At 42.3% G+C, this 14,291-nt stretch overlaps 1 protein-coding gene across 3 annotated transcripts in view; it reads right to left on the bottom strand.

The window, feature by feature from the left end:
- cntn4 (contactin 4) overlaps nt 1–14,291 on the bottom strand; it is a 215,442-nt gene that overhangs the window by 69,908 nt on the left and 131,243 nt on the right. For all 3 annotated transcript variants that reach the window (XM_031899920.1, XM_031899921.1, NM_001142164.1), the window contains 1 exon segment: nt 2,097–2,215. In XM_031899920.1, coding sequence (XP_031755780.1) covers nt 2,097–2,148 — 52 coding nt within the window. In that variant the 5' untranslated portion in view covers nt 2,149–2,215.

Raw genomic sequence — 14,291 nt, 5'->3', positions numbered from 1 at the left:
AAAGTTCATGGAGGTGCCAAATAAGGGCTGTGATTGGCTATTAGGCAGCCTTTATGCACCCTATCAGCTTACAGGGGCTTTATTTAGTAGTAAATAATGTTTTTATTCAAGAAAACCTTGTCACCAAGTCAGGAATTCAAAAATAACTACCTGGTTTGGGGGCACTGAGAGCAACATCCAAGGGGTTGGTGAGCAGCATGTTACCCCTGAGCCACTGGTTGGAGATCACTGCTCCACACCATACACTTGTTGCATATTTAATAGCACATTCAGTGCAAGGGAAACCTGTATATAACATCTGTCTAAGGCACTGAAGGTGGGCTTTGTGAAGTGTATTTCTACCTTCCCATATATTAATCCACAATCAAGTAAACAACACTGGCTGCATGGAGATTCTCTTTACTTTAAGCCACTGAATTATTCACACATAATTGCTGGCCTCGCGTAGACTTCTCTTACAAGTCACCTTCATGTTCAGCTGGTGGGTTTAAAGGGAGAGCTTTAGAGCAGGTCCTTGGTAGCATTATACAGCTTCAACCTTGAGAGCTGAGTCATAAGTGGTCTTGATCCCTGTGCTGAAATATTCATTTGGTTTACGCATCCTTTATTTCATGCTTTTCCATAATATCTTCCAAGAAAAAAAAGCTCTTTGATGGTGTCTTTCAGAATTCCCTACGTCTACATTGATCTAAATGCACAGGTGTTTGTATGTTGTATCTTGAAATTCTTGCTTGCATCTTGAAATTCTGAATCGACTTGAATGGGCCATGATAGCAAACATGTCTTACTGAATTCATTTACTAGTCACACCAACCATGCTTTCATTTTAATTCTCTACAGATGGAGCAACTTTTATGGAAGCATCTGGCTCAGAACTGTACAATGCAGAATAACTTAATTCAAAATACTGTACCAGATGTTGTTATAAAGTCTGCTCAACCTCTATGTAAATGTCTTCACTTTAGTGGGTGTATCCTAGCCTGACTATCCTAACCGATATCTATGTAGTACAGCGGCCAGTGTATGGTGCATTGGCATATAAGTGAATAGGAGCCACAACTAGTTATGAGCAAATTTTTTCGCCCGGCATGGATTCGCAGCAAATTTCCATATTGCAACTTTGGCAAATTGTTCACGAAACTTCAGTGAAATTTGTCTGCGGACGCATCGAAAAAAGATGTAGTTATGTCAAAATAGGAGAGGTCGAAGAAAGAACGTTGCGGACGTGTCAATATATGCATGGTCGAGTAAAAAAAAAAGACACCCATGTTTCCCAAATTTTTCCATTATTTCCGGAATTGTTCGGTAAAGCAAAACGGGACAGATTCGCTCATCACTAGCCACGACTCCGCTGTTGGCCTGAACAAGTGGAACAATAGGGCGTGCCCATACTGCATATAGCCCCTTGTATTTTGTCCATTCAGCCTATGGGCCTATCAGTCAGTATAGTGTATGCCGCTTTAAGATATGCCATTTGCACCTAACACCCTTTATCTCTTTCGTCTTGATAAGTCGGTTGCACTCTTCCCTGGTTACATTGTCCTCATAACTGGACCATAGAGAATCTTTCAGATCACCCACAATAAATTTGGCCTTCATTCCATTACTTTAATTTATTTACTAGTAACTATAAAACTTGGGAGCAAAACTGTCAGATGGGGTTTGGTTGGAATTTGTTTAAGTCCTCCCTCTGTATTTTCTAAATGCCCATTGTAGCACCTACAGAGCAAATATAGGCAGAGGGTCTGATCTAAGTGCCCTATATAATTCCACACAGGGTTCTCTACCCATGAAACACCAAAAGAATGCTGGCACGTGACCAGTGTGCAGACTAATATACAATGCAGCACTAAATCTTCAGCAGTTCCTTTATGACATAAAGTAAACTTTAGAAAACAAGAGGAAACTCAATGTGACCAAGTCAAATGAAGGTAAAATAAAGGGGCAAAGTGGCACAACATGTGATGCTGAGGATAACACTGGCAGGAGGCGGCCTACATGTCAGAAATGTGACAGGTTGTCATTATCGGCACCCCCAAAGGGACCAGATTCTGCGGGATATTTTTTATTTTTGGAGTTCTGAATCTGTACATTACCTGCAAGACACACCAACCAGGGAAACGCTAGCAGTTTCCATAGCAACCTCATCCTCACTTTCTGAATTCGGACTCCTGTCTTCAGCCACTCAGATCAGTGGCAAGTTTTTCAGTCTTATCTGTTGGAGAAAAGGAACATGTCAAAGATCCCATCCAGCATCAATAACACCCCACTTCCAATACCCAGCCTTGCCTTCAGCTTTATTGCACTTTGATGTGTGTTCTTACACACAATATCCTCTGTGTTGCCGGTATGGATACATTTCTAAACTTCACCCGAAGCCAATACTGCTGCTCCCTGACCCTGCCTTGCACGTTTCTTTCCTTTTGGAGCACAGAACACACACTGGCTAGAGCTGGAAGTAATACAGACCACTCATATTGATGTCAGGTTAAGAGATCCTCAGATCAATTGATATTTTAGATTCCCTCATTTGTTAACATCTCTGCTGGGAACACGAGCCGATCTCTATCTTTGCACGTACAATCTACAAGACTGGGACACGTGCCATTTGGGAAGAGCCTGTCAAATAAACTGCTCTGTTGCCTGGGCTGCAAGGCTGACAGTCACTGTTGCTAAGCGATCCATTCCCTGCTGGCACTGCCTTTACACAGCTGTGCTAAAATAAATTATTACAGCGCAACTTCATTCTGCAAGAAAGCGTTACATTGCATACATTCATTCTCTACTGTATGAACACTGCCTGCACGTAACCTAACAGTGATATCAATATGCCATTCAGAGTTAGATGGCAGTGATATACTGACGGCAAACACAGTTGCCTCAAGGCTAATCCTGAAAGTGAATTTTCTGCATAGTTCTGCAGACAATGAAAGTGTCAGTTTTACATGTAAATGTGTATGGCATTGCTGGTCCCCAGGCAAAAAGTGGCATGCATGTTGGTGTATTTTATTCTGTCTCCCATGATTAGAGCCACAGCTCAACGCTATGAGTCACTTTCTATAAATTATGGGTGAGATCAATGGGAAATATAAATCAAGAAGGGACATTATGGACCCACCCATGAATGTGGGAGCTGTAAAATTGATACAACTTATATTAATGAAGGTAACAGATTTACACTTCCACGTGGTCGCCAATGCACCCATCTTGAGACCTCTGATGAATGAAGGGCAACTGTATCTAATGACACTTGGAACCCTGCAGCAGCCATCACCTTGGACTTGGTGGTAGGTCCAAGGTTTCCAAATTGCATCTAATGGATCAGATGCAAATGCCACTCCTTAAGTGACCCAACTGCCACTTTAAAAATGCCTCACACTCAATTTCAAAATGCAAAGTGCAATTATATCTGCATCAGTACATGTGAAATTAATCTGGAATTGTAAGGGAAATGTTACATTATGGGTTAAAAAAAAAAAAGGTTAGCATTGGGAGCACAGACCATTAGTTGACCTAGTCCTCAACCATCTTCTACTTCTTAGATATGACCTCTATCTGTACATATATATGCCCTGACAAGGACTCCATGTAGATTATATGGTCAGAGTGGAGGTTCTCCTAAACTAACGTCAGAAGTTATATGTTACTGAAGCTAAAGCAGAAAGATGGAGACCCTTCCAAAGGCACCCACCACAGGGACTCATCACATGCCTTTTAAGAACATCTGCTTTATGCATACACATACACTAGTCTGTTAATGAATGTCAATTGTAGTACAGGTATAGCACCCTTTATCCAGAATGCTAGAGACCAAGGGTATTCCGGATAAGGGATCTTTCCATACCTTAAGTCTACTAAAAAATCAATAAAACATTAATTAAACCCAGTAGGATTGTTTTGTACCCAATAAGGGGTAATTATATCTTAGTTGGGATCATGTACAGGTACAGTTTTATTATTACAGAGAAAAAAATTAGAATTATTTGATTAATATGAAGTCTATGGGAGACGGGCTTTCCGTAATTTGGAGCTTTCTGGATAATGGGTTTCCGGATAAGAGATTCCATACCTGTATGTTATTTATTTTTTTATCTTGGCAAAGATGATTTTGAGGGTTTAGTTTGCAAATATCAGAAAAGGATAGCTATAGTTTACTTACAATATAACAAATATATATGCCCCAGCCAAGTTAAGGAGTACTTTTATTTGAACTGATAATACCCTATGTTGTTATTATATACTACATCCTTGGGGCAGTTTATAAACACACCCACGAGTGTGGGTTGTGTTTATAAATGGATGCAATGGTACGTATTGACCCAATTTATTAAGGTACTTGTGTCTAAATCTGCTTCTCGTGGTTGATAATGTGCCTATCCAGCTCAAATAATCTGTGCCTACTGACGCTGTAGAAACCTGGAGCTACTGTCACCTTAAAGGGACAGTAACACCAAAAAATGAAAGTGTATAAAAGTAATTACTATATAATGTAATGCTTCCCTGTACTAATACAACTGGTGTGTTTTCCTTAGAAAGACTACTATAGTTTATATAAATAAAGCTTCTGTGTAGCCACGGGGGCAGCCATTTACAGGAGAAAAGGCACAGGTTACTTAGCAGATAACAGATAAAACCCCATTATATTCTACAAAGCTTATCTGTTATCTGCTATGTGCCTGTGCCTTTTCTCCTTTTTCCCAGCTTCAATGGCTGCCCCCGTGTTGACATAGCAGCTCATTTATATAAACTATAGTAGCGTTTCTGTTGCAAACTTACCAGTTTTACCAGCGCAGGGCAACTGTACATTATATTTTAATTACTTTAAAACACTTTCATTTTTTGGTGTTACTGTTCCTTTAACCCGGTGTTCTGGTCCATCAGTAGTGTGTACCATATGTAAGAAACTCCCACTCTGAAAATCCTTTACCCAACATGCACCCTATGTGCCTAAGAATACAAGCACAATTATCTCCATTTTGACACAAAAATACAACTTGGCTGGAATTACACTGGAATTATTGGAAAAAACATGGTGTTTTGTATCCATAATTGCACTTTGCACAATGTACATGCATTAGTAAATGACCCCTAGAGACATCTGAGCTCACCACAAGTGGTTTTGGCCATAAATATGGTAGGATATACTGAGCACTCACTGTTTTAATAAACAGGGGCAACAATGTTAGTGTATGAAGAGCATGTCGGCGTATGTGAATGATAAACCACTCTATTACTCTCAGGCTATTTATTAGATAGAGGAGGGAAATCCATATTATATTTCACATAACAGCTCCAAAAACACTCCATTATGGGAGAACCTTTCACAGAGCAAACAACCTGCATATAGTGCTCAAGCAGATTTCCATTGATTTGCTGGAAGCCATAGCATCTCCAAACGTCTGCGCGAGACATTACAACAAAAACCTTTTGGCTTTTGTTTTTAATTTAGACTTAATGAATGCTAAAATGCCGCCCCTAGGATTCGTTTTCCAGAAAACCCAATCTGTCGTTACCTTCATGCCTAACATTAAGGTAAGCGAACACTCATTTCTTATGCACATATTATTGAGAAATACAGGAAACATTTAAACACATGAATAAGCATCATCCAACTGTCACCCTATGTTAATACCCCGTTCAACATCACTTTATTATTTATTTCCTATAATTTGTACATAATCATATTACTTCAATGCATCACCATCAATACACCACCCAGGTCATGTCACATGATCAAACTGCACAAATAGCAAAAAACATAAGAAATGCATCTACCAATAATATAATACTCATAATATGCAATATTTTTGCCCGATACAAGTAGCACTTAAACTAGCCATGCACCAAACCCATACTTTTTTGGTATAGCCAAATACCAAAATGAACCTAAAACCTAATTTACACATTCAGATGCAAACAAAACGAAATATATGCACTGTCTGCAGTGTTTTAAAGTTCCCTAGTGCTGCTGGACATGTTTAGACCATTAGTATAATACAGGTTAATTGTATCTTTCTGTGTTGTGTTCACCCAATTAGCAGCTAGCAGTATTAATTATAGCATTGTCAAAATATATTTTTCCAGTATCACAATACTGATTCTTCAAAATATAATGTTTACAATATTACAAATATTGCTGGCTATAAAATAATAAAAGCCAGGATGGGGTACATTGCTAGGAAGGAAGCAAAACTCCTACACAGTTCTATAAGGTTAACCATACCCTTGGCAGTCCCTCTGCTAAATCAGCCCAAGAGATTAAGTAACCCCTGGGTAATATTACCAGTTTAGACTACTCTTATCTCCTATCTGAAGTTGGAATATTATGGGGGTAGGGGTGTACTTAGGGAATAAATCTGCGCAACACATATATCTGAGGGTATTTTTAAATTCCTGCCGTGTCAGTGCTGTCCTAGAGTAGCAGTTATCAAATCTTATCAGTGCCAGTCCAGCCTTAGGTTCCCCCAATGACGATCAAACCTTTGACCAGCCCCCACTTGGATCAGACATACAGATATAGGAAATATTGGAATATATTGAAGTATTAGTCATTCAGTTAGCTTTCAAAATATATTGAACAACAAATACATATACACCCCAAATCTCATCCTAACTGACCTTCAAGCTGGTGTATCTGGAAATCACTATTCTCCAAAGTGCCTTCAGGCTGAGCACCTTTGACCATGCTCCAATCCGTTAAGGGGCCCAGTCCCACAGTTTGGGAAACACTGTTCTACAGTGACAGAAAGGAAGTCTGGACAGCTTGTTAAGGTGGCCATACACGGGCCGATTGTAGCTGCCGATATCGGTCCCTTGGCAGCTTATCAGCCCGTGTAGGGGCAGGAACGAGGGGCCTGCCCGACTGATTTCTGACCTGAAATTGGCCAGATATCGATCAGGCAGGCTAAAAGATTTAGTCGGATCGGGGACCGCATCGGCTCGTTGATGCGGTCCCCGAACTGACTGCCCCATTGCCACCACTATAATTTGGGAGAAGATCTGCTTGCTTGGTGACCTCGCCAAGTGAGCAGATCTTCGCATGTATGGGCAACTTTAGATAGCACTGGGATTCCATTAAGGCAGAGATCCCCAACCTTTTTTACCCTTAAGCCACACTCTAATGTAAAATTAGTTGGGGAGCAACACAAACATGAAATATGTTCATGAGGGTGCCAAATAAGGGCTGTAATTGGCTATTTGGTAGCTCCTATGTGGACTGGCCGCCTACGTTTGGCAGTACAACTGGTTTTTATACAACCAAAACTTCAAATCCAGGAATTAAAAAATAAACACCTACTTTGAGGCCACTGGGAGCAACATCCAAGGGGTTGGGGAGCAACATGTTACTCACAAACCACTGGTTGGGGATGACTGCATTAAGGTGAACCTATAGCTCAGGATTCAATAGAAAGCATCTTAAAGATACCCTTTAATACACTGAAATTTCTTTCTGCAATTAACAATAGCAATTCAAATGAGATAGATTTTAATTCTCCACTTAATCTTAGTCTGAAGTGAAATCCCATAAAGAACTGGGGTCTCATTGAAGACATATTTAAATTAAAACCATATATAAAATCACTGGTAATTGGGTAATACAGACGGGTTACACAAACAATATGCAACGCGATGGTCAGTGATCACATTCCCATAAGAAATGACTAATATGTTTACTAACAAACCCCATTTACATTCATGATCATGTGTATATAGAACACACCGTAATCTGTACACTCATTAATCACAATCTATTTATGGGTTAATATGTTAGAAATAAACCTTACACACTAACAAGGCATCATTTCTCTTTAAGATTTGGATAAATAGGGGATTAATAGAACAAGGCATTGTAGGGTTTCCGTATTTCCTGCTAGAAACTCTACACCATGTAGGCAGACCCCGGAAAAGGATAGAAGCAAAGAAATATTGATGCACTAGGGCAGAGGAAAGCAAGCACGCACATCTGGGATAATCTGTTTTACTGGTCTCCTTGATACACTTCATATCTGCAGTACTGTATTTCATCCCAGCATCATCCCGACTCTCTATCATCTGTATATCATCACAGCATCATTAACTTGTCATCCAAACGGCTGCTGACTCTGACTCCCCAACATTACAAGAGTTGGCCCCTCTCCTTTTCTCTCTTTACCATTGACCTTTTCAGCTATGCCACGCTTCAATTTAGCCATTATATCCACGTTCCCCCGTTTCATCGCTCTTCTATCGGTTACCTTCTCCCTTGGCCTCCTCCCTTCCTGCTCGGATTAAGGAGCTGCACGTCTGATTGTGCAGACATTTCATGTTGTTCTAAAATCTTCTGGTGAACGCGGCAAATTAATTGCAGTTTATGATGAGGGGAGGTTTACTAGAAGCACAGGAAAGGAGAGTCTGCCAAATTGAATGCGGTGTTTAGTTTAAGGACAGAGCTGGGGATATCATAAACATTATAAATCTGGGTCATAATCTGAAACGAAATATGTAGATTAAAAATAATCTTCAATTACACATACAATTCGGAATCAGGATTATCAGAATGTTATTTATTAAGAGTTATGAATCCAATAGGATAGTTGCATTATTTGCCCATGGAAGTCCACAGCTTTATATACAGTAGGATTTAATACAGGGATCCCCAACCTTTTTTACTTGTGAGCCACACTCAGATGTAAAAAGTGTCGGTGAGCCACATAAGCATGAAAAATGTTCTTTGGGGATGCCAAATAAGGGCTGTGATTGGCTATCTGGTGGCCCATGTGGACTGCTGGCCTGTAGGAGGCTCTGGCTGGAGTAAAACTGTGTCTGTGTGCTTCCAAAACCAGAAATGTAAAATTGGGCACCTACTTTGAGGCCACTGGGATCAAATCAAAGAGGGAGGTGAGCAGAATGTTGCTTATAAGACACCATAAAGACCCTCACATGATATCACCTTTAGATCTTGTAAAATTTCCCCCCAATGCTAATTTCAGGCTGAATAGCAACATAGAAAACATGCAGTCCAAAGCTACAGAGACAAAATTGATTTTGCCCACGTTCAGACTTGATTGTGACCATGATGGAAGGAGCATAAGCAAGGTCTGCTTGCTCTTTTATCTGTAGGGTTATCTTTTTTTATTGCCAGTAGAGCACTATACCCCTTGAGAATAGGGTAAGTTTTGGCCACTTAGCAAATGCTTTTTAAACTAATGTCAGTCTGGTTGCTTCAGTAACCCAGCAAAATATTGAAGTAGTATAAACCACTGAAGGAGGCAGGCTTATGGTAGGTCAGTCTGCAAATGAGCCTCCAGGATATCAATGTTGAGCAGTCAAAACAATTGCCTGTTGTGACCTCTAATACAAAGACTTTTTTCCTTATGTCCCATGCCCCTCAAGCCAGAAAAACATGGCACCGGTGTTTATTGCTGGTTAATCAAGAAGCCATCTAGATTTACAAGCAAGTGTCTCAGCTCAAACTCACTGGCTTCCATGGGGCTGGTGGAGTGTAGGTCAGCCAGTGAGTCTCCAGGATGTCAACACTGAGCAAAGTCAAAACAGTAGGCTGAGGTGAGTTGTGCTTTAATAGAAGCAGCCAATCTCAAGACTTTTTTCTTTATGTCCCACAATGCTCAGGCTAGAGAAACATGGCACTAGTGTTCATTGCTGGTAAGATAAGAGCTAGGTTGACTAGCAAGTGTTTTGGCTCAAACTTAAGGCCTTACAGGGGGATCATTCATTCTTTCATCTACCTTTCTAGTTGTAACAGGAAAGTCATCCATTCATATTAGTGATACTTGGTACAGTCCAACAGAGCTGAATGAGCTATTCCAGATCATTTGGCATTCAGTGAACTAGACTGATAACTTTTATAAAACCTAAATGGAAAAAGATGTATTCATTTACCCTTGGGTCTGCATATTTTGCATGACCATACTGGCAGAGTGGCTGTCATCAAATGGACATGTCTACTGGAACAGAACCATCTTGATAATCCTTCCTATTAATAATATGGCAACTTAATACCGCATATGTACCAAGAAGCATCAGGTACAGTATCAACTAGTCACACCCCACAAAATGGCCTACAGTTGGAGCTGCTGGTAGTTCCCCACTTATCTCAGTTAATGACACACATGTAATTAAAAATATCTCATTAATAGCACTGGTGCCAGTGCAGCGCTCATGATGTTCCAATGGCGGCCCCATTTATTATCCCAATTGCTCGTTTCCAAGACGGCATGCTACCTATGGCTTTTCTTGTTGAGCAAAATAGGTTGAACAGTCCTATTTAATGAAGATAAATCTGTTTTATATGTAAAATAAATCTGTATTCCTGGGGACCCACCACTACTAAAGCAGCCCAGTTGGGCCACGTACTGATACATATGCACCAGCCAGATAAGCACATAATTCTCAAAGCAGGAGGTGCTCTATTCACACAATAGCGGGGAATAACAGTCAGAGAATTGCAGGAAGGCTGAACAGCTCATCCTCAAATAATTACAGCACAGAAAGGGTACAAGCCTTGATATTAAAACACACAAGCCAGATAATGCGGGATTAAATCCCATTAATCATGTGGTTTCTGCCTTAATAACGACATTTTAATATATGGAAGTGCAGATCATTATCTTGAGGCCTAGGACATATATAGAATATATAATGCACCAACTCTTGTAAACTCCATCTCTCCTTAGGAAAAGTGCAGTTGTAAGTCACTGTTGCTGGACAGACTTACACATCTGAGAATGCTCGAGTATTCAGTTCTGTGCTGAAATCCGCTCTATGTGCCAGCGCCCTATTATCCCCAATGCTAATACAGGCACCACCTCTCCCTACTATACCTGCTATCCCACAGCCCCAGTCCCTTCCCAGAGGCTATTATCCCACTGCTACTATAGGCACCATCTCTCCCTACTATACCTGCTATCCCACAGCCCCAGTCCCTTCCCAGAGGCTATTATCCCCCCACTGCTACTATAGGCACCATCTCTCCCTACTATACCTGCTATCCCACAGCCACAGTCCCTTCCCAGAGGCTATTATCCCACTGCTACTATAGGCACCATCTCTCCCTACTATACCTGCTATCCCACAGCCTCAGTCCCTTCCCAGAGGCTATTATCCCCCCACTGCTACTATAGGCACCATCTCTCCCTACTATACCTGCTATCCCACAGCCCCAGTCCCTTCCCAGAGGCTATTATCCCCCCACTGCTACTATAGGCACCATCTCTCCCTACTATACCTGCTATCCCACAGCCCCAGTCCCTTCCCAGAGGCTATTATCCCCCCACTGCTACTATAGGCACCATCTCTCCCTACTATACCTGCTATCCCACAGCCACAGTCCCTTCCCAGAGGCTATTATCCCACTGCTACTATAGGCACCATCTCTCCCTACTATACCTACTATCCCACAGCCACAGTCCCTTCCCAGAGGCTATTATCCCCCCACTGCTACTATAGGCACCATCTCTCCCTACTATACCTGCTATCCCACAGCCCCAGTCCCTTCACAGAGGCTATTATCCCCCCACTGCTACTATAGGCACCATCTCTCCCTACTATACCTGCTATCCCACAGCCCCAGTCCCTTCCCAGAGGCTATTATCCCCCCACTGCTACTATAGGCACCATCTCTCCCTACTATACCTGCTATCCCACAGCCACAGTCCCTTCCCAGAGGCTATTATCCCCCCACTGCTACTATAGGCACCATCTCTCCCTACTATACCTACTATCCCACAGCCACAGTCCCTTCCCAGAGGCTATTATCCCCCCACTGCTACTATAGGCACCATCTCTCCCTACTATACCTGCTATCCCACAGTCCCTTCCCAGAGGCTATTATCCCACTGTTACTATAGGCACCATCTCTCCCTACTATACCTGCTATCCCACAGCCCCAGTCCCTTCCCAGAGGCTTTTATCCCCACTGCTACTATAGGCACCATCTCTCCCTACTATACCTGCTATCCCACAGCCCCAGTCCCTTCCCAGAGGCTATTATCCCCCCACTGCTACTATAGGCACCATCTCTCCCTACTATACCTGCTATCCCACAGCCCCAGTCCCTTCCCAGAGGCTATTATCCCCCCACTGCTACTATAGGCACCACCTCTCCCTACTATACCTGCTATCCCACAGCCCCAGTCCCTTCCCAGAGGCTATTATCCCCCCACTGCTACTATAGGCACCATCTCTCCCTACTATACCTACTATCCCACAGCCACAATCCCTTCCCAGAGGCTAGTATCCCCCCACTGCTACTATAGGCACCATCTCTCCCTACTATACCTGCTATCCCACAGCCCCAGTCCCTTCCCAGAGGCTATTATCCCACTGCTACTATAGGCACCATCTCTCCCTAGTATACCTGCTATCCCACAGCCCCAGTCCCTTCCCAGAGGCTATTATCCCCCCACTGCTACTATAGGCACCATCTCTCCCTACTATACCTGCTATCCCACAGCCACAGTCCCTTCCCAGAGGCTATTATCCCACTGCTACTATAGGCACCATCTCTCCCTACTATACCTGCTATCCCACAGCCCCAGTCCCTTCCCAGAGGCTATTATCCCCCCACTGCTACTATAGGCACCATCTCTCCCTACTATACCTGCTATCCCACAGCCCCAGTCCCTTCCCAGAGGTTATTATCCCCCCACTGCTACTATAGGCACCATCTCTCCCTACTATACCTGCTATCCCACAGCCCCAGTCCCTTCCCAGAGGCTATTATCCTATCAACTTCCACGGGCACCACCTGACTACATCTGTATCATATCTCCTATTAAACTGTCTGTTATCCACTTTGCTTCCAGTTCACTCTACTGTGTTACCTGCACTACCAGTTACTGCTACCCATGCTACATGCACAGTCCATTTTCATGCATATCTCCACGCTCAGAAAGAGAATTCATGGATTGCCTGTTTTGATTCTTGAACATTTTAGTGTAATGTTTGCTGCTGTGGGTTTCAGGAGAGTAGTTTAAGAACATTGAGCTATAGGATTGTTTTTAGAGACTAAGGGGCACATTTACTAACCCACGAACGGGCCGAATGCGTCCGATTGCGTTTTTTTCGTAATGATCGGTATTTTGCGATTTTTTCGGAAAATTGTCGCAACTTTTTCGTTACCAATACGATTTGTGCGAAAAAACGCGAGTTTTTCGTAGCCATTCCGAAAGTTGCGCAAAATCTGGCGATTTTTTCGTAGCGCAAATCGTATTGGTAACGAAAAAGTCGCGATAATTTCCGAAAAGTCGTAAAGTCGGCGAAAAAATCGAAAAAATACGAAAAAGTCGCAAAATGTTCATTTTCCAATCGGAATTTTTCCAATTCGGTTGGAATTCATGTCTTAGTAAATCAGCCCCTTAGTGTCGTGATGGAGTTGTTTATTTAAGTAGAAAGGTGGCTACATCTATAGCATATCTTTCATTTTGGACTCCCTCCATCAAGTAAATGTGGAATTGCTACATATGCAGATTTGGCATCCTCTCCATTGCTGTAAGCAGGATTTGGAGCAGACGCATTGTAGCAAATTTTCGAATACAGGGAAAGAGTGAAGATACAAAACTGATGATCGTGTTAAATGGCAAGCAAAGCATCAGCCTGTCAGCAAGATGTCAGTCAATTAAAGGGCAAGCTCACATCCATGTTTATTTTTATTATCCAAATTGCAGTGAACAAATTTCAAGGTCATCTGTACATGCTTTTTTATGTATGGGCACCTCTATGACAGGTATTTGAAAGTTTGGGCTGCTGTCCTGGGGACCAACTAGGGCCTTTAATTTGGCTTTTACTCATTGCTTTGCCTTCAGCAGAACAACTGACTGAAAACAGTAGGTGACAGGTACTTAACCCGGGGACACAAGTGCTAGAGCACTAAGGGATGCAAGAGTCTGACTATATGCCTCCCCCTGCCCACCCCATTGGGACACAGGCAGAGCTTGATTCAAGGGGCATGCTGCAGGTCTCTGAAAAGGATTTTATACCACACCCAGTGTGCAAAGTGCAAAATTTTTTTCGATTGTGGCCACTTTGCACTTTTGGGTGAGGCATATTAAATGTCCCCTAGTGAGTGCAAGAAAGCCTGCAGCGAAGACAGGCAGGGGGATTATTGCTGGCTCTTAGCACCCACAGGGTTAAGTCAATCGTTTGGCTAAAAGGAGGCTGATAGCAGTAATTGACTGATCCAGGTAATTGCAAATAAGCCTACGGGGTTGATAGACAAGGGAAATGCTGCAGCTATAGGGTTAAGTCAGTCATTATGCCAACAGTTAGAGCTGGCTCCTACAGCCTGCCTGGTC

This window comes from Xenopus tropicalis, chromosome 4 (genome assembly GCF_000004195.4).
Source record: "Xenopus tropicalis strain Nigerian chromosome 4, UCB_Xtro_10.0, whole genome shotgun sequence".
Lineage (NCBI taxonomy): Eukaryota > Metazoa > Chordata > Amphibia > Anura > Pipidae > Xenopus > Xenopus tropicalis.
Note: the sequence above shows the minus strand (reverse complement) of the source record. Positions and strands in the feature narration are given on the sequence as shown.